Below are 22,872 nucleotides of genomic sequence, written 5' to 3' on the forward strand. Positions count from 1 at the left end.
GATTGACACTACATCAGAGATTCCGTATATCTGGTGATCTGATGACTCTTGCAAAACCTCCTTTCAGTACCTTTACACTACATCAGAGATTCCCTCTATCTGGTGATCTGACAACTCTTGAAACACCTCCATTCAGTACCTTTACACTACATCAGTGATTCCGTCTATCTAGTGATCTGATGACTCTTGAAACACCTCCTTTCACTAGATTGACACTACATCAGAGATTCCGTATATCTGGTGATCTGATAACTCTTGAAACACCTCCATTCAGTACCTTTACACTACATCAGAGATTCCGTATATCTGGTGATCTGATGACTCTTGAAACTCCTCCTTTCACTAGATTGACACTACATCAGAGATTCCGTATATCTGGTGATCTGATGACTCTTGCAAAACCTCCTTTCAGTACCTTTACACTACATCAGAGATTGCGTCTATCTGGTGATCTGATGACTCTTGAAACTCCTCCTTTCACTAGATTGACACTACATCAGAGATTCCGTATATCTGGTGATCTGATGACTCTTGCAAAACCTCCTTTCAGTACCTTTACACTACATCAGAGATTCCCTCTATCTGGTGATCTGACAACTCTTGAAACACCTCCATTCAGTACCTTTACACTACATCAGTGATTCCGTCTATCTAGTGATCTGATGACTCTTGAAACACCTCCTTTCACTAGATTGACACTACATCAGAGATTCCGTATATCTGGTGATCTGATGACTCTTTCAAAACCTCCTTTCAGTACCTTTACACTACATCAGAGATTGCGTCTATCTGGTGATCTGATAATTCTTGAAACACCTCCTGTCACTATATTTACACTACATCAGAGATTCCGTCTATCTGGTGATCTGACAACTCTTGAAACACCTCCATTCAGTACCTTTACACTACATCAGTGATTCCGTATATCTGGTGATCTGATAACTCTTGAAACACCTCCTTTCACTATATTTACACTACTTCAGAGATCTCTATCTATCTGGTGATCTGATAATTCTTGAAACACCTCCTTTCACTATATTTACACTACATCAGAGATTCCGTCTATCTTGTGATCTGATAACTCTTGAAACACCTCCTTTCACTATATTTACACTACATCAGAGATTCTGTCTATCTGGTGATCTGATAACTCTTGAAACACCTCCATTCAGTACCTTTACACTACATCAGTGATTCCGTATATCTGGTGATCTGATAATTCTTGAAACACCTCCATTCAGTACCTTTACACTACATCAGAGATTCTGTCTATCTGGTGACCTGATGGCTCTTGAAATTCCTCCTTTCACTATATTTACACTACATCAGAGATCTCCATCTATCTGGTGATCTGATAACTCTTGAAACACCTCCTTTCACTATATTTACACTACATCAGAGATTCTGTCTATCTGGTGATCTGAAAATTCTTGAAACTCCTCCTTTCACTATATTTACACTACATCAGAGATTCCGTCTATCTAGTGATCTGATAACTCTTGAAACACATCCATTCAGTACCTGTACACTACATCAGAGATTCCGTCTATCTGGTGATCTGATAACTCTTGAAACTCCTCCTTTCACTATATTTACACTACATCAGAGATTCCGTCTATCTTGTGATCTGATAACTCTTGAAACACCTCCTTTCACTATATTTACAGTACTTCAGAGATCTCCATCTATCTGGTGATCTGATAACTCTTGAAACACCTCCTTTCACTATATTTACACTACATCAGAGATTCCATCTATCTGGTGATCTGATGGCTCTTGAAACACCTCCTTTCACTATATTTACACTACATCAGAGATCTCCATCTATCTGGTGATCTGATGACTCTGAAACACCTCCTTTCAGTACCTTTACACTACATCAGAGATTCTGTCTATCTGGTGATCTGATGATTCTTGAAACACCTCCTTTCACTATATTTACACTACATCAGAGATTCTGTCTATCTGGTGATCTGATAATTCTTGAAACTCCTCCTTTCACTATATTTACACTACATCAGAGATTCCGTCTATCTAGTGATCTGATAACTCTTGAAACACATCCATTCACTATATTTACACTACTTCAGAGATTCCATCTATCTGGTGATCTGATGGCTCTTGAAACACCTCTTTTCACTATATTTACACTACATCAGAGATCTCCATCTATCTGGTGATCTGATGACTCTTGAAACACCTCCTTTCAGTACCTGTACACTACATCAGAGATTCCGTCTATCTGGTGATCTGATAACTCTTGAAACACCACCTTTCACTATATTTACACTACATCAGAGATTCTGTCTATCTGGTGATCTGATAATTCTTGAAACTCCTCCTTTCACTATATTTACACTACATCAGAGATTCTGTCTATCTAGTGATCTGATAACTCTTCAAACACATCCATTCAGTACCTGTACACTACATCAGAGATTCTGTCTATCTGGTGATCTGATAACTCTTGAAACTCCTCCTTTCACTATATTTACACTACTTCAGAGATCTCCATCTATCTGGTGATCTGATAATTCTTGAAACACCTCCTTTCACTATATTCACACTACATCAGAGATTCCGTCTATCTTGTGATCTGATAACTCTTGAAACACCTCCTTTCACTATATTTACACTACTTCAGAGATCTCCATCTATCTGGTGATCTGATAACTCTTGAAACACCTCCTTTCACTATATTTACACTACAACAGAGATCTCCATCTATCTGGTGATCTGATAACTCTTGAAACACCTCCTTTCACTATGTTTACACTACTTCAGAGATCTCCATCTATCTGGTGATCTGATAACTCTTGAAACACCTCCTTTCACTATATTTACACTACATCAGAGATTCCATCTATCTGGTGATCTGATGACTCTTGAAACACCTCCTTTCAGTACCTGTACACTACATCAGAGATTCCGTCTATCTGGTGATCTGATGACTCTTGAAACACCTCCTTTCACTATATTTACACTACATCAGAGATTCCGTCTATCTGGTGATCTGATGACTCTTGAAACACCTCCTTTCGCTATATTTACACTACATCAGAGATTCCGTCTATCTTGTGATCTGATAACTCTTGAAACACCTCCTTTCACTATATTTACATTACATCAGAGATTCCGTATATCTAGTGATCTGATAACTCTTGAAACACATCAATTCAGTACCTGTACACTACATCAGAGATTCCGTCTATCTGGTGATCTGATAACTCTTGAAACTCCTCCGTTCACTATATTTACACTACTTCAGAGATCTCCATCTATCTGGTGATCTGATAATTCTTGAAACACCTCCTTTCACTATATTTACCGTAATTTCTTGAGTATAGTGCACACCCATGTATAATGCGCACCCCCCTGTAGCGGGTTCAATATTTTAGAAAAAAAGAAATTTGAATATTATGCGCAGAAAAAATTTACACCGTACCCTTTCAGCGAAGTCCGGCAAACGAACGGGTGCTGAGAAACTTCGTCAGTACAAATTCGAAATTTGAGATAAAAAATCACCAGACATGTTTATTTACCGTTTAAATAGTATTTATTGTTCTGCTAGGCATTGTTTTATATCTAGGGATTAAGATTACCTTGTGTATTTTCTCGTAAACTAAGCCGGAAACAGCAATCAGCTGTACACACGTGTTCTTGGAATCGACCGGTGATTCGGTCAAGACACATCCAATGATATAACTTTATAGGATTTCTAATGCAAGGATCGGCAACAATTGTATCTGAAACTATTTTTTTTATCAGGAATAATATATTCCATTATTTTCTTAATTATATGCAGCCTTTACTAAACATATTTAAAATAATAATAACCCTAAGCGAAGCAGCTGATCGCTATTGCCGAGTATTATTTTTTACATGGAACCAGTCTGACCAGTCACCGTCAAGGCTCACGCGCACATGATCGCGTGATCGCGAGAATTTCATGTTGACATAGAATCATCAAACAAAAACAAATATGACTTTTAACGAGTCAAAGTATGTCATTTATGATATATATATCCATTCTCTGTCAACTAAAGTTCGTTTCAAGGCGTCAATAGCGGTATTCTGACCGTGGTTGCTGTTAATAACGGTGAGTTGTGCGATCTTCCGATCGCTTCACACACGATTTCGCCGAAATTAATGAAAACAATATTATAAGGAATTTTGAATAAAATTACTGAAATAAGTTACAAACATAAGTCCAGATATACAAAGAACACTTTTTATAGCCAGACAGTGTAATTACATGATTATTTTGCGTACTTCAGTATGGATTTGTTGACATGGTATTTCCGGTGTTTCATGCTCACAGTAATGTTTTTCCAAGGGGGGGGGAAAAACATCCAAACTCATAATTCGTGTATAATGCGCACCCCCTTCTACACAGCTTTGTTTTTTCGAAAAAAAGTGTGCACTATACTCAAGAAAATACGGTACACTACATCAGAGATTCCGTCTATCTTGTGATCTGATAACTCTTGAAACACCTCCTTTCACTATATTTACACTACATCAGAGATTCCGTCTATATGGTGATCTGATGACTCTTGAAACACCTCCTTTCACTATATTTACACTACATCAGAGATCTCCATCTATCTGGTGATGTGATAACACTTGAAACACCTCCTTTCACTATATTTACACTACATCAGAGATTCCATCTATCTGGTGATCTGATAACTCTTGAAACACCTCCTTTTACTACATTTACACTACATCAGAGATCTCCATCTATCTGGTGATCTGATGACTCTTGAAACACCTCCTTTCACTATATTTACACTACATCAGAGATCTCCATCTATCTGGTGATCTGATGACTCTTGAAACACCTCCATTCAGTACCTGTACACTACATCAGAGATTCCGTCTATATGGTGATCTGATAACTCTTGAAACACCTCCTTTCACTATATTTACACTACATCAGAGATTCTGTCTATCTGGTGATCTGAAAATTCTTGAAACTCCTCCTTTCACTATATTTACACTACATCAGAGATTCCGTCTATCTAGTGATCTGATAACTCTTGAAACACATCCATTCAGTACCTGTACACTACATCAGAGATTCCGTCTATCTGGTGATCTGATAACTCTTGAAACTCCTCCTTTCACTATATTTACACTACTTCAGAGATCTCCATCTATCTGGTGATCTGATAATTCTTGAAACACCTCCTTTCACTATATTTACACTACATCAGAGATTCCGTCTATCTTGTGATCTGATAACTCTTGAAACACCTCCTTTCACTATATTTACACTACAACAGAGATCTCCATCTATCTGGTGATCTGATGACTCTGAAACACCTCCTTTCACTATATTTACACTACTTCAGAGATCTCCATCTATCTGGTGATCTGATGACTCTGAAACACCTCCTTTCAGTACCTGTACACTACATCAGTGATTCCGTCTATCTGGTGATCTGATGACTCTTGAAACACCTCCTTTCACTATATTTACACTACATCAGAGATCTCCATCTATCTGGTGATCTGATGACTCTGAAACACCTCCTTTCAGTACCTGTACACTACATCAGAGATTCCGTCTATCTGGTGATCTGATGACTCTTGAAACACCTCCTTTCACTATATTTACACTACATCAGAGATCTCCATCTATCTGGTGATCTGATGACTCTGAAACACCTCCTTTCAGTACCTGTACACTACATCAGAGATTCCGTCTATCTGGTGATCTGATGACTCTTGAAACACCTCCTTTCACTATATTTACACTACATCAGAGATCTCCATCTATCTGGTGATCTGATGACTCTGAAACACCTCCTTTCAGTACCTGTACACTACATCAGAGATTCCGTCTATCTGGTGATCTGATGACTCTTGAAACACCTCCTTTCACTATATTTACACTACATCAGAGATTCCGTCTATCTTGTGATCTGATAACTCTTGAAACACCTCCTTTCACTATATTTACACTACATCAGAGATTCCGTCTATCTGGTGATCTGATAACTCTTGAAACTCCTCCTTTCACTATATTTACACTACTTCAGAGATCTCCATCTATCTGGTGATCTGATGGCTCTTGAAACACCTCCTTTCACTATATTCACACTACATCAGAGATTCCGTCTATCTGGTGATCTGATAACTCTTGAAACACCTCCTTTCACTATATTTACACTACTCCAGAGATTCCATCTATCTGGTGATCTGATGGCTCTTGAAACACCTCCTTTCACTATATTTACACTACATCAGAGATCTCCATCTATCTGGTGATGTGATGACTCTTGAAACACCTCCTTTCAGTACCTGTACACTACATCAGAGATTCCGTCTATCTGGTGATCTGATAACTCTTGAAACACCACCTTTCACTATATTTACACTACATCAGAGATTCTGTCTATCTGGTGATCTGATAATTCTTGAAACTCCTCCTTTCACTATATTTACACTACATCAGAGATTCTGTCTATCTAGTGATCTGATAACTCTTGAAACACATCCATTCAGTACCTGTACACTACATCAGAGATTCTGTCTATCTGGTGATCTGATAACTCTTGAAACTCCTCCTTTCACTATATTTACACTACTTCAGAGATCTCCATCTATCTGGTGATCTGATAATTCTTGAAACACCTCCTTTCACTATATTTACACTACATCAGAGATTCCGTCTATCTTGTGATCTGATAACTCTTGAAACACCTCCTTTCACTATATTTACACTACTTCAGAGATCTCCATCTATCTGGTGATCTGATAACTCTTGAAACACCTCCTTTCAGTACCTGTACACTACATCAGAGATTCCGTCTATCTGGTGATCTGATAACTCTTGAAACACCACCTTTCACTATATTTACACTACATCAGAGATTCTGTCTATCTGGTGATCTGATAATTCTTGAAACTCCTCCTTTCACTATATTTACACTACATCAGAGATTCTGTCTATCTAGTGATCTGATAACTCTTGAAACACATCCATTCAGTACCTGTACACTACATCAGAGATTCTGTCTATCTGGTGATCTGATAACTCTTGAAACTCCTCCTTTCACTATATTTACACTACTTCAGAGATCTCCATCTATCTGGTGATCTGATGGTTCTTGAAACACCCCCTTTCACTATATTTACACTACATCAGAGATTCCGTCTATCTTGTGATCTGATAACTCTTGAAACACCTCCTTTCACTATATTTACACTACAACAGAGATCTCCATCTATCTGGTGATCTGATAACTCTTGAAACACCTCCTTTCACTATATTTACACTACAACAGAGATCTCCATCTATCTGGTGATCTGATGGTTCTTGAAACACCCCCTTTCATTATATTTACACTATATCAGAGATGTCCATCTTTCTGGTGATCTGATGGCTCTTGAAACTCCTCCTTTCACTATATTTACACTACATCAGAGATGTCCATCTATCTGGTGATCTGATGGCTCTTGAAACACCTCCTTTCACTATATTTACACTATATCAGAGATGTCCATCTATCTGGTGATCTGATGGCTCTTAAAACTCCTCCTTTCACTATATTTACACTATATCAGAGATGTCCATCTATCTTGTGATCTGATGGCTCTTGAAACTCCTCCTTTCACTATATTTACACTACATCAGAGATTCCGTCTATCTGGTGATCTGATAACTCTTGAAACACCTCCATTCAGTACCTTTACACTACATCAGAGATTCCGTATATCTGGTGATCTGATAACTCTTGAAACTCCTCCTTTCACTATATTTACACTATATCAGAGATGTCCATCTATCTTGTGATCTGATGGCTCTTGAAACTCCTCCTTTCACTTTATTTACACTACAACAGAGATCTCCATCTATCTAGTGATCTGATAACTCTTGAAACACCTCCTTTCACTATATTTACACTACTTCAGAGATCTCCATCTATCTGGTGATCTGATGACTCTGAAACACCTCCTTTCAGTACCTGTACACTACATCAGAGATTCCGTCTATCTGGTGATCTGATGACTCTTGAAACACCTCCTTTCACTATATTTACACTACATCAGAGATCTCCATCTATCTGGTGATCTGATGACTCTGAAACACCTCCTTTCAGTACCTGTACACTACATCAGAGATTCCGTCTATCTGGTGATCTGATGACTCTTGAAGTGATCTGATAACTCTTGAAACACCTCCTTTCACTATATTTACACTACATCAGAGATTCCGTCTATCTGGTGATCTGATAACTCTTGAAACTCCTCCTTTCACTATATTTACACTACTTCAGAGATCTCCATCTATCTGGTGATCTGATGGCTCTTGAAACACCTCCTTTCACTATATTTACACTACATCAGAGATTCCGTCTATCTGGTGATCTGATAACTCTTGAAACACCTCCTTTCACTATATTTACACTACTCCAGAGATTCCATCTATCTGGTGATCTGATGGCTCTTGAAACACCTCCTTTCACTATATTTACACTACATCAGAGATCTCCATCTATCTGGTGATGTGATGACTCTTGAAACACCTCCTTTCAGTACCTGTACACTACATCAGAGATTCCGTCTATCTGGTGATCTGATAACTCTTGAAACACCACCTTTCACTATATTTACACTACATCAGAGATTCTGTCTATCTGGTGATCTGATAATTCTTGAAACTCCTCCTTTCACTATATTTACACTACATCAGAGATTCTGTCTATCTAGTGATCTGATAACTCTTGAAACACATCCATTCAGTACCTGTACACTACATCAGAGATTCTGTCTATCTGGTGATCTGATAACTCTTGAAACTCCTCCTTTCACTATATTTACACTACTTCAGAGATCTCCATCTATCTGGTGATCTGATAATTCTTGAAACACCTCCTTTTACTACATTTACACTACATCAGAGATGTCCATCTATCTGGTGATCTGATAACTCTTGAAACACCTCCTTTCACTATATTTACACTACATCAGAGATTCCATCTATCTGGTGATCTGATGGTTCTTGAAACACCCCCTTTCACTATATTTACACTACATCAGAGATTCCGTCTATCTTGTGATCTGATAACTCTTGAAACACCTCCTTTCACTATATTTACACTACAACAGAGATCTCCATCTATCTGGTGATCTGATAACTCTTGAAACACCTCCTTTCACTATATTTACACTACAACAGAGATGTCCATCTATCTGGTGATCTGATGGTTCTTGAAACACCCCCTTTCATTATATTTACACTATATCAGAGATGTCCATCTTTCTGGTGATCTGATGGCTCTTGAAACTCCTCCTTTCACTATATTTACACTACATCAGAGATGTCCATCTATCTGGTGATCTGATGGCTCTTGAAACACCTCCTTTCACTATATTTACACTATATCAGAGATGTCCATCTATCTGGTGATCTGATGGCTCTTAAAACTCCTCCTTTCACTATATTTACACTATATCAGAGATGTCCATCTATCTTGTGATCTGATGGCTCTTGAAACTCCTCCTTTCACTATATTTACACTACATCAGAGATTCCGTCTATCTGGTGATCTGATAACTCTTGAAACACCTCCATTCAGTACCTTTACACTACATCAGAGATTCCGTATATCTGGTGATCTGATAACTCTTGAAACTCCTCCTTTCACTATATTTACACTATATCAGAGATGTCCATCTATCTTGTGATCTGATGGCTCTTGAAACTCCTCCTTTCACTTTATTTACACTACAACAGAGATCTCCATCTATCTAGTGATCTGATAACTCTTGAAACACCTCCTTTCACTATATTTACACTACTTCAGAGATCTCCATCTATCTGGTGATCTGATGACTCTGAAACACCTCCTTTCAGTACCTGTACACTACATCAGAGATTCCGTCTATCTGGTGATCTGATGACTCTTGAAACACCTCCTTTCACTATATTTACACTACATCAGAGATCTCCATCTATCTGGTGATCTGATGACTCTGAAACACCTCCTTTCAGTACCTGTACACTACATCAGAGATTCCGTCTATCTGGTGATCTGATGACTCTTGAAACACCTCCTTTCACTATATTTACACTACATCAGAGATTCCGTCTATCTTGTGATCTGATAACTCTTGAAACACCTCCTTTCACTATATTTACACTACATCAGAGATTCCGTCTATCTGGTGATCTGATAACTCTTGAAACTCCTCCTTTCACTATATTTACACTACTTCAGAGATCTCCATCTATCTGGTGATCTGATGGCTCTTGAAACACCTCCTTTCACTATATTTACACTACATCAGAGATTCCGTCTATCTGGTGATCTGATAACTCTTGAAACACCTCCTTTCACTATATTTACACTACTCCAGAGATTCCATCTATCTGGTGATCTGATGGCTCTTGAAACACCTCCTTTCACTATATTTACACTACATCAGAGATCTCCATCTATCTGGTGATGTGATGACTCTTGAAACACCTCCTTTCAGTACCTGTACACTACATCAGAGATTCCGTCTATCTGGTGATCTGATAACTCTTGAAACACCACCTTTCACTATATTTACACTACATCAGAGATTCTGTCTATCTGGTGATCTGATAATTCTTGAAACTCCTCCTTTCACTATATTTACACTACATCAGAGATTCTGTCTATCTAGTGATCTGATAACTCTTGAAACACATCCATTCAGTACCTGTACACTACATCAGAGATTCTGTCTATCTGGTGATCTGATAACTCTTGAAACACCTCCTTTCACTATATTTACACTACAACAGAGATCTCCATCTATCTGGTGATCTGATAACTCTTGAAACACCTCCTTTCACTATATTTACACTACAACAGAGATGTCCATCTATCTGGTGATCTGATGGTTCTTGAAACACCCCCTTTCATTATATTTACACTATATCAGAGATGTCCATCTTTCTGGTGATCTGATGGCTCTTGAAACTCCTCCTTTCACTATATTTACACTACATCAGAGATGTCCATCTATCTGGTGATCTGATGGCTCTTGAAACACCTCCTTTCACTATATTTACACTATATCAGAGATGTCCATCTATCTGGTGATCTGATGGCTCTTAAAACTCCTCCTTTCACTATATTTACACTATATCAGAGATGTCCATCTATCTTGTGATCTGATGGCTCTTGAAACTCCTCCTTTCACTATATTTACACTACATCAGAGATTCCGTCTATCTGGTGATCTGATAACTCTTGAAACACCTCCATTCAGTACCTTTACACTACATCAGAGATTCCGTATATCTGGTGATCTGATAACTCTTGAAACTCCTCCTTTCACTATATTTACACTATATCAGAGATGTCCATCTATCTTGTGATCTGATGGCTCTTGAAACTCCTCCTTTCACTTTATTTACACTACAACAGAGATCTCCATCTATCTAGTGATCTGATAACTCTTGAAACACCTCCTTTCACTATATTTACACTACTTCAGAGATCTCCATCTATCTGGTGATCTGATGACTCTGAAACACCTCCTTTCAGTACCTGTACACTACATCAGAGATTCCGTCTATCTGGTGATCTGATGACTCTTGAAACACCTCCTTTCACTATATTTACACTACATCAGAGATCTCCATCTATCTGGTGATCTGATGACTCTGAAACACCTCCTTTCAGTACCTGTACACTACATCAGAGATTCCGTCTATCTGGTGATCTGATGACTCTTGAAACACCTCCTTTCACTATATTTACACTACATCAGAGATTCCGTCTATCTTGTGATCTGATAACTCTTGAAACACCTCCTTTCACTATATTTACACTACATCAGAGATTCCGTCTATCTGGTGATCTGATAACTCTTGAAACTCCTCCTTTCACTATATTTACACTACTTCAGAGATCTCCATCTATCTGGTGATCTGATGGCTCTTGAAACACCTCCTTTCACTATATTTACACTACATCAGAGATTCCGTCTATCTGGTGATCTGATAACTCTTGAAACACCTCCTTTCACTATATTTACACTACTCCAGAGATTCCATCTATCTGGTGATCTGATGGCTCTTGAAACACCTCCTTTCACTATATTTACACTACATCAGAGATCTCCATCTATCTGGTGATGTGATGACTCTTGAAACACCTCCTTTCAGTACCTGTACACTACATCAGAGATTCCGTCTATCTGGTGATCTGATAACTCTTGAAACACCACCTTTCACTATATTTACACTACATCAGAGATTCTGTCTATCTGGTGATCTGATAATTCTTGAAACTCCTCCTTTCACTATATTTACACTACATCAGAGATTCTGTCTATCTAGTGATCTGATAACTCTTGAAACACATCCATTCAGTACCTGTACACTACATCAGAGATTCTGTCTATCTGGTGATCTGATAACTCTTGAAACTCCTCCTTTCACTATATTTACACTACTTCAGAGATCTCCATCTATCTGGTGATCTGATAATTCTTGAAACACCTCCTTTCACTATATTTACACTACATCAGAGATTCCGTCTATCTTGTGATCTGATAACTCTTGAAACACCTCCTTTCACTATATTTACACTACTTCAGAGATCTCCATCTATCTGGTGATCTGATAACTCTTGAAACACCTCCTTTCACTATATTTACACTACAACAGAGATCTCCATCTATCTGGTGATCTGATAACTCTTGAAACACCTCCTTTCACTATATTTACACTACAACAGAGATCTCCATCTATCTGGTGATCTGATGGTTCTTGAAACACCCCCTTTCATTATATTTACACTATATCAGAGATGTCCATCTTTCTGGTGATCTGATGGCTCTTGAAACTCCTCCTTTCACTATATTTACACTATATCAGAGATGTCCATCTATCTGGTGATCTGATGGCTCTTGAAACACCTCCTTTCACTATATTTACACTATATCAGAGATGTCCATCTATCTGGTGATCTGATGGCTCTTAAAACTCCTCCTTTCACTATATTTACACTATATCAGAGATGTCCATCTATCTTGTGATCTGATGGCTCTTGAAACTCCTCCTTTCACTATATTTACACTACATCAGAGATTCCGTCTATCTGGTGATCTGATAACTCTTGAAACACCTCCATTCAGTACCTTTACACTACATCAGAGATTCCGTATATCTGGTGATCTGATAACTCTTGAAACTCCTCCTTTCACTATATTTACACTATATCAGAGATGTCCATCTATCTTGTGATCTGATGGCTCTTGAAACTCCTCCTTTCACTTTATTTACAGTACCGTATATGACCGCGTATAAGCCGAATTTTGAGGAGCAGAAAAAAGATTCTGTAGAAAGGGGTCGGCTTATCCACGGGATACACTTTCATGATAGTATTTTTCAGATCGTGATCTGTCAGAAACATCGCCTGAATGACGGTCCGATAGATTACAACTTCCCGAAAGTTTGTAAAGTTGCCACGACTAGAGCCATTATTGTTATAAATTATCAATAAAGTTATTATTATACACCAATGTTGTCATTATTAAAAAAATGTTATGCATGTTACTACTTCTGATAATAAGTTTTCAATTGAATGTTCAAAGTTTATCGTTCTTCGTAAACTCCACAATCTTTACATGTAACAATATATGTAATTCACAGCTATAATATATAATCCCCAGATAAAATCGCCAATAGCTATTACGTACGTTTTGCAAAGTTCATAAATTGATAGTGAACAAGTGTCTACAGTTATTGAAAGAGGCAAATAAACAACTGCATCGGCGAGTTATTCCGTTCGCCATTTGCAAAAACATGTGATCAGCTGTTTCCTGTGACGTCACAAACGGTGACCACTGTGATTGCTTCCTGTTTTTTAATGCAACAGAGTACACAAGGAAATGAGCATTGATAATAATGGGCCGATTGGTATTGTCAGGTTGTTTACACAAACATTTTCAAGTTGTGGGTGCTTAGCGATCGTGTTGGGAGTAGGGGCTTAATTCCTTTGTTTTCGAGAGATTAGTTTAATAAACTGGAAAAGCCTGTGAGTAAGTGATGGTCATTCAATGTGTTCATAGTATGATAGTTTATTTAATTCAATTGGATTAACATACAATAGTGGTGTAAAGGGGGTTATAAAAGTTGGTATATTTTTACTGACTGACGTTTTCATCATGAGTTTTAAACGAAAATGGCATGCTTACGATGCTGAATTCAAACTGCGAGTCTTCGCTCCAGCTGATATATTTTCTCACGGGTTCATAATTCTATATACACCGACTCACAAAATGGCGCTTGGTTGTTGATGGCAACATATAACGATCATTATGAGTTTTAAAAAACCCACAAGAAACAGCTTCCCACATTATGAAAGTGGATGACTGGTTTGTTAAATCTTTATTAGAAATAATAATGACTTTTTCAATATAATTACAACGTTTTTCATCTTATATTTTTTAATATCTGCGAGTACCGGCACATGTCTTTCAGTCCGACTTCGCAGTGTTTTTTGTCTTTCAATTCCTGATTCGGCTTATCTGCGGGACATATCATTTTATTTCGTATTTCAATGGTCAAATTAACACCTCGGCTTATCTACGGGGTCGGCTTATCCGCGGTCATATACGGTACATCAGTGATTCCGTCTATCAGGTGATCTCATGGCTCTTGAAACACCTCCTTTCACTATATTTACACTATATCAGAGATGTCCATCTATCTGGTGATCTGATGGCTCTTGAAACACCTCCTTTCAGTACCTGTACACTACATCAGAGATTCCGTCTATCTGGTGATCTGATAACTCTTGAAACACCACCTTTCACTATATTTACACTACATCAGAGATTCTGTCTATCTGGTGATCTGATAATTCTTGAAACTCCTCCTTTCACTATATTTACACTACATCAGAGATTCTGTCTATCTAGTGATCTGATAACTCTTGAAACACATCCATTCAGTACCTGTACACTACATCAGAGATTCTGTCTATCTGGTGATCTGATAACTCTTGAAACTCCTCCTTTCACTATATTTACACTACTTCAGAGATCTCCATCTATCTGGTGATCTGATGACTCTTGAAACGCCTCCTTTTAGAAGCTTTACACTACATCAGAGATTCCGTCTATCTGGTGATCTGATAACTCTTGAAACACCACCTTTCACTATATTTACACTACATCAGAGATTCTGTCTATCTGGTGATCTGATAATTCTTGAAACTCCTCCTTTCACTATATTTACACTACATCAGAGATTCTGTCTATCTAGTGATCTGATAACTCTTGAAACACATCCATTCAGTACCTGTACACTACATCAGAGATTCTGTCTATCTGGTGATCTGATAACTCTTGAAACTCCTCCTTTCACTATATTTACACTATATCAGAGATGTCCATCTATCTTGTGATCTGATGACTCTTGAAACGCCTCCTTTTAGAAGCTTTACACTACATCAGAGATTCCGTCTATCTGGTGATATGATGGCTCTTGAAACTCCTCCTTTCAGTACCTTTGCACTACATCAGAGATTCCGTCTATCTGGTGATCTGTTGGCTCTTGAAACTCCTCCTTTCACTATATTTACACTATATCAGAGATGTCCATCTATCTGGTGATCTGATGACTCTTGAAACACCTCCTTTCAGTACCTTTGCACTACATCAGAGATTCCATCTATCTGGTGATCTGATAACTTTTGAAACACCACCTTTTACTACATTTACACTACATCAAAGATTCCCTCTATCTGGTGATCTGATAACTCTTGAAACACCTCCTTTTACTACATTTACACTACATCAGAGATGTCCATCTATCTGGTGATCTGATAACTCTTGAAACACCTCCTTTTACTATGTTTACACTACATCAAAGATTCCCTCTATCTGGTGATCTGATAACTCTTGAAACACCTCCTTTTACTACATTTACACTACATCCGAGATTCCGTCTATCTGGTGATCTGATAACTCTTGAAACACCTCCTTTTACTACATTTACACTACATCAGAGATGTCCATTTATCTGGTGATCTGATAACTCTTGAAACACCTCCTTTTACTATGTTTACACTACATCAGAGATTCCGTATATCTGGTGATCTGATGGCTCTTGAAACACCTCCTTTCACTATATTTACACTGCATCAGTGATTCCGTATATCTTGTGATCTGATGTTCTTGAAACACCCCCTTTCACTATATTTACACTATATCAGAGATGTCCATCTTTCTGGTGATCTGATGGCTCTTGAAACTCCTCCTTTCACTATATTTACACTATATCAGAGATGTCCATCTATCTGGTTATCTGATGGCTCTTGAAACACCTCCTTTCACTATATTTACACTATATCAGAGATGTCCATCTATCTGGTGATCTGATGGCTCTTGAAACTCCTCCTTTCACTATATTTACACTATATCAGAGATGTCCATCTATCTTGTGATCTGATGGCTCTTGAAACTCCTCCTTTCACTATATTTACACTACATCAGAGATTCCGTCTATCTGGTGATCTGATAACTCTTGAAACACCTCCATTCAGTACCTTCACACTACATCAGTGATTCTGTATATCTGGTGATCTGATGGCTCTTGAAACACCTCCTTTCACTATATTTACACTATATCAGAGATGTCCATCTATCTGGTGATCTGATGGCTCTTGAAACTCCTCCTTTCGCTATATTTACACTATATCAGAGATGTCCATCTGTCTGGTGATCTGATGGCTCTTGAAACTCCTCCTTTCACTATATTTACACTACATCAGACATTCCGTCTATCTCGTGATCTGATGACTCTTGAAACACCTCCTTTCAGTACCTTTGCACAACATCAGAGATTCCGTCTATCTGGTGATCTGATAACTCTTGAAACACCTACTTTTACACTACATCAGACATTCCGTCTATCTCGTGATCTGATGACTCTTGAAACACCTCCTTTCAGTACCTTTGCACAACATCAGAGATTCCGTCTATCTTGTGATCTGATAACTCTTGAAACACCTCCTTTTACTACATTTACACTACATCCGAGATTCCGTCTATCTTGTGATCTGATAACTCTTGAAACACCTCCTTTTACTACATTTACACTACATCAGAGATGTTCATCTATCTGGTGATCTGATAACTCTTGAAACACCTCCTTTTACTACATTTACACTACATCCGAGATTCCGTCTATCAGGTGATCTGATGGCTCTTGAAACACCTCCTTTCGCTATATTTACAGTACATCCGAGATTCCGTCTATCTGATGATCTGATAACTCTTGAAACACCTCCTTTTACTACTTTTACACTACATCCGAGATTCCGTCTATCTGGTGATCTGATAACTCTTGAAACACCTCCTTTCACTATATTTACACTACATCAGAGATTCCGTATATCTGGTGATCTGATGGCTCTTGAAACACCTCCTTTCACTATATTTACACTACATCCGAGATTCCGTCTATCTGATGATCTGATAACTCTTGAAACACCTCCTTTTACTACATTTACACTATATCAGAGATGTCCATCTATCTTGTGATCTGATGACTCTTGAAACACCTCCTTTTACTACATTTACACTACATCAGAGATTCCGTATATCTGGTGATCTGATGGCTCTTGAAACACCTCCTTTCAGTACCTTTACACTACATCAGAGATGTCCATCTATCTTGTGACCTGATAACTCTTGAAACACATCCTTTCACTATATTTACACTATATCAGAGATGTCCATCTATCTTGTGATCTGATGGCTCTTGAAACACCTCCTTTCACTATATTGACACTATATCAGAGCACACTTTGATCAAAGTCCTTTTATACTGCGACACACTGTATTGTTTTACTATAAGGTAATTCAATGTTTTCTTATTTTTCTCTTATATTTCTTGCATTTAGATGGTTTATAAGTTGGACAAAACACACCTCTTCTGTTTTGGTTGAAAATGTAAAATCTTGAGCTCGGGAAAAGCCTTGCTCGCGGTTTTACATTTTCAACCCAAAACCTCGCAGGCATATTTTATCATAAACATATAACATACAGAAATTCATGTGTGTAATTCAATGTAGGATTTTCCATGATAACTCATTAGTCAAAATGGAGGCATACATGCAATCTATACACTTATTCACTTCATGTAGTGCTGACCCTTTGCTACAAGTAAATGATTACAGGTAGATATATTCAATGACTGATTGACATTGTAGCCCCGGGCTGTGGTTAGACAGACAAGATAGAGTAGGTACAAATTCTACTATGTTCACATAGGTTCAGGTAGTTATCCTTGCTCTGATTTATTTGGAGAGAGTCTTGAGTCAGTCTTGTGGTAAGTCAGAGATTGTAGGGGGCATTTTAACAATTGCATGGCAATACCTGCGAACACTTACTTGATAACACTGTAATTGGATCTATAGGTGTAACACCATAGTTTTAGCTATAGGTGTAACACCATAGTTGTAGCTATCAATGTAACACCATAGTTGTAGCTATAGGTGTAACTCCATAGTTGTAGCTATAGGTGTAATACCATAGTTGTAGCTATAGATGTAACACCATAGTTGTAGCTATCGGCATAACTCAATAGTTGTAGCTATAGGTGTAACACCATAGTTGTAGCTATAGGTGTAACACCATAGTTGTAGCTATAGGTGTAACACCATAGTTGTAGCTATCGGTGTAACTCAATAGTTGTAGCTATAGGTGTAACACCATAGTTGTAGCTATAGGTGTAACACCATAGTTGTAGCTATAGGTGTAACACCATAGTTGTAGCTATAGGTGTAACACCATAGTTGTAGCTATAGGTGTAACACCATAGTTGTAGCTATCGGTGTAACTCCAAAGTTGTAGCTATAGATGTAACACCATAGTTGTAGCTATCGGCATAACTCAATAGTTGTAGCTATAGGTGTAACACCATAGTTGTAGCTATAGGTGTAACACCATAGTTGTAGCTATAGGTGTAACACCATAGTTGTAGCTATCGGTGTAACTCCATAGTTGTAGCTATAGGTGTAACACCATAGTTGTAGCTATAGGTGTAACACCATAGTTGTAGCTATCGGCATAACTCAATAGTTGTAGCTATACGTGTAACACCATAGTTGTAGCTATAGGTGTAACACCATAGTAGTAGCTATCGGCGTAACTCAATAGTTGTAGCTATAGGTGTAACACCATAGTTGTAGCTATCGATGTAACACCATAGTTGTAGCTATCGGTATAACTCCATAGTTGTAGCTATCGGCGTAACTCCATAGTTGTAGCTATAGGTGTAACACCATAGTTGTAGCTATCGGTGTAACTCCATAGTTGTAGCTATAGGTGTAACACCATAGCTGTAGCTATAGGTGTAACACCATAGTTGTAGCTATCGGCATAACTCAATAGTTGTAGCTATAGGTGTAACACCATAGTTGTAGCTATAAGTGTAACACCATAGTTGTAGCTATAGGTGTAACACCATAGTTGTAGCTATCGGCGTAACTCAAAAGTTGTAGCTATAGGTGTTACACCATAGTTGTAGCTATCGATGTAACACCATAGTTGTAGCTATAGGTGTAACACCATAGTTGTAGTTATAGGTGTAACACCATAGTTGTAGCTATAGGTGTAACACCATAGTTGTAGCTATTGATGTAACACCATAGTTGTAGCTGTTGGTGTAACTCCATAGTTGTAGCTATAGGCGTAACTCCATAGTGTTATGGGTGTATCTAGAATATTTTGCACTACTGTACTTCCTGTATGTTTCGCGATGTTGAAGTTTTCTGTTTGTAAGCGGGGGCACCCGTGGCCCAGTCGTCTAAGGTGCCGCGATTCGCTGTGCAGAATTGCTTCCCTTGGGCACACCAGAAACTTATGATTGTGGGTTCAAATCCCGGTTCAAATCCCATAGTATGTTTCTAGGTTTGTCAGCACCATACCAGTGCTCGTGGGTTTCACCGAAGTGGTAAACGTCTGAGACCTGCATCACTTCAGGCTTTCCTCCCACATTAAGCTGACACGCCGTGATATAACTGGAATACTATTAAAAGCGGCGTTAAACCCAACTCACTCACTATGTTTGAAAGCTGGTGTTCTGTCGGATATGTCATAATCCAAAAATTTGCCATGATGTTACTTTAATTGACACATCAGAATGTAAGACAACATGTTCTGAATGCATAGGTCCATTTCTGCTTCAACATATTTATGTTGGACATTGTGAGAGTTAAATTTCCAGACTTCATGATAAGGTTGAAACTATTGTTTGTTTATACAAGTGTCAGCTACTGACTTAAGGTGCAGGACCAAATCTAAGGTGAAAAACTAACATGGACCCATTGTGTACATATCACAGATATAGTACAAAACCATAACATTTGTAGTCCAACATTCCATTGGCCAAATATGCTATACCACAGCACCACATCCTACAGGTTATGTCACACAGGATTTATTGATTTGTTCTGTAGAAAACAAGAATGCTGCAGCAAATACTGAGGGATATGTACATCGAGCCAGAGCTGCTGGCTGAACTCTCTGAAGACCAGAAACAATATCTGTTTGTCAAGATGCGGGAGGTAGGTCGATCTGTTGATATGTAAGTCTGGATCCTTGAAGGACAATTAAGTTAACACAACAGAGCTTTTTTTTTCCATCCATAAACCTGCTATCAGAATATCAAAATGATATCTGTAACATATGTTGTATGTCCCCGTAACAAATTGTGAAAAAAAGTATTAAAAAATGCAGCAGTCAGTATTGAACCGTCAGAGTGTCTCTTTAGATCGGTGGTTTTCAATTCCTACTACAGAACCCAGCTTTTCGCATGCTTGGGCAAAGTCACTGAAGTGTGCATCAAAGGACTTTGACTATCCTGTGTACTGGTGTCACCGTTCCGTAAGCACATGATTGATTACCGACCTTCATTACTGCAAGGAGACTCATTTGGGTGGCCTGGGCGTTTAGCAGCAGTGAACTGTTACATTTGTAGAAGACTTGTGTGTACCTGACTATGCAAATATTTACCTGGAGATAAATTTCATTGGTTAGGCTGGGCAAAACCTGCTGGAATCTTGTGAAATATGTACCCATTTACTGTATCCACACCAAGACTAGATAGCATAAGTTTTTTTTACATTTGTCTCCTACATTTATCTTCATTTTAATACATTTTTAGTGTCAGGGAAATCTTACCATTGGTACAATGAAAAGGAACCTTTCTCATCGAAATTGCAGACTAACATATTGTCTGTACTGCTGCTATAGGGACCACATGTTCATATATATAAGTTCAAATATATATTCTGTAAATTATCATGAGTGGTTGTGCACTTTTACCCTTTTTTCTGTAAATTTTCATGATAGAACGTTTATACTAAGTTTTCATATAATAATTAGATCCACAGCAAGTGCTTTTATAAGTTATCATGGTGTAACATTTATACAAAATTTCATATAATTATAGAGCAGCGAGTAGTACATATTAATCAAGGAAAAATGCAGATACAAAATATTAGTAGTTTCAGTTATAGCTTTTTAAATATATGCTAGCCTACGGTAACAATATCCCATCTCCCAGACAAACTATTCAATAAGACAAAAGTTATGTCTACATAGTCTTATAGATTGCATTGAACATTGTTCATTGTTCTTGCAAATAAAATTGTTATTAGTCTCCTGCGACTCCGGCTCTTTACGGACTAATTCCACCAAGAAAACCAGCAAGCCATTTGGAAGGTTTTGTTCCTCAGAAAACAACCATAATAAAATCCTGAAGAGTTCATTCTTTGTCATCCAACAACATTCGTGACTACTTGTGTCATTTCCATATTGTTGATTTGTCGGGTCACTGAAAGGGGTGAGTGATGACAAATTTCAATGTATAAAGCATACATGACTGCCCAATGAATGACTGGTTTATCCAAACAAATTATCTGTAATGAATGTGCATACAATGTGAGAATATTTACTCAACCTAGATCCACTTGAGATTTCTGAAGACATAATGCAATAACCTGTACTGTAGGGTTAGCTAGATACATTAAAGCAGTGAGACCCTTGCTATATACTGTTACTGAATGGATCATTTCTGTCTTACTTTCATTTCTGGATGCCTCTGTGACTACAACTGACCACAGATATTTCTGAAAGCAGGCCTGACTTGTTTTTATCCTCTTAATGAAGCAGGTATAATGATTGGAGGTGTACTTTGGCATTTTTTGCTATTCGGAACAAAAACAGGTTTGGGATGTACTGGACAGATGGATATATATCTTCCGCTACATTAACCAGGTGCAGACAAAAGGATTTTACTGTATACTGTAAATCTTGAAATTCATGCGAGTGTTAATTAGATGCAAAAAATTCAAGTGGTCTTTGTTTGCATTAATGAAACTTTGCATATATGTTTCCAAAATGACTATCAACAATAACAAGGTCTCACTGCACACTTTGGATAGCGGAAATACCAACTTGAAAATATACACAAGCACTGTTTATTGAGCAGCAGTTGTAACAAGTATATAACAATGTCATTTAAAGAATAGCAGTTACACAATGGGCATCTGGTGAGTTATCACTGCTTGGGTCAAGAGTTCTACCTACTTGTGTCAAACGAGGCAGCACTGACAACTCCAATCAGTGAACTGTTGTTGGTTCAATCATTTTATTGCCTTTGAACTTCCTTAATGCCAGTCAGCAGAATAAACCTATAAACTGTGTGTTGTTTATAGGCAAACACTGTTTATTGTTATTATAGAAGTGCCTTACTCTAAGCAGTGCTATTTGCTGTTTGATTGGATTAAGGTGAGGATATGTATCATTCCACTGGGGAGGGGTTGGAGGGAGTCGCATTGATTTTGAGTTGCAGTAGGT

At 38.0% G+C, this 22,872-nt stretch overlaps 1 protein-coding gene across 1 annotated transcript in view; it reads left to right on the forward strand.

Annotated features, from left to right (window-relative positions):
• Positions 1-22,872, forward strand: part of LOC124117943 (SH2 domain-containing protein 4A-like) — a 273,682-nt gene that overhangs the window by 60,987 nt on the left and 189,823 nt on the right. Inside the window, exon 2 of the mRNA XM_046479961.2 lies at positions 20,469-20,576. Within this exon, the coding sequence (XP_046335917.1) occupies positions 20,478-20,576 (99 nt within the window). The 5' untranslated portion in view covers positions 20,469-20,477. The remainder of the gene's footprint in view (positions 1-20,468; positions 20,577-22,872) is intronic.

Source organism: Haliotis rufescens, unplaced genomic scaffold (genome assembly GCF_023055435.1).
Source record: "Haliotis rufescens isolate VD_foot unplaced genomic scaffold, xgHalRufe1.0.p SCAF_28, whole genome shotgun sequence".
Classification (NCBI taxonomy): Eukaryota; Metazoa; Mollusca; class Gastropoda; order Lepetellida; family Haliotidae; genus Haliotis; species Haliotis rufescens.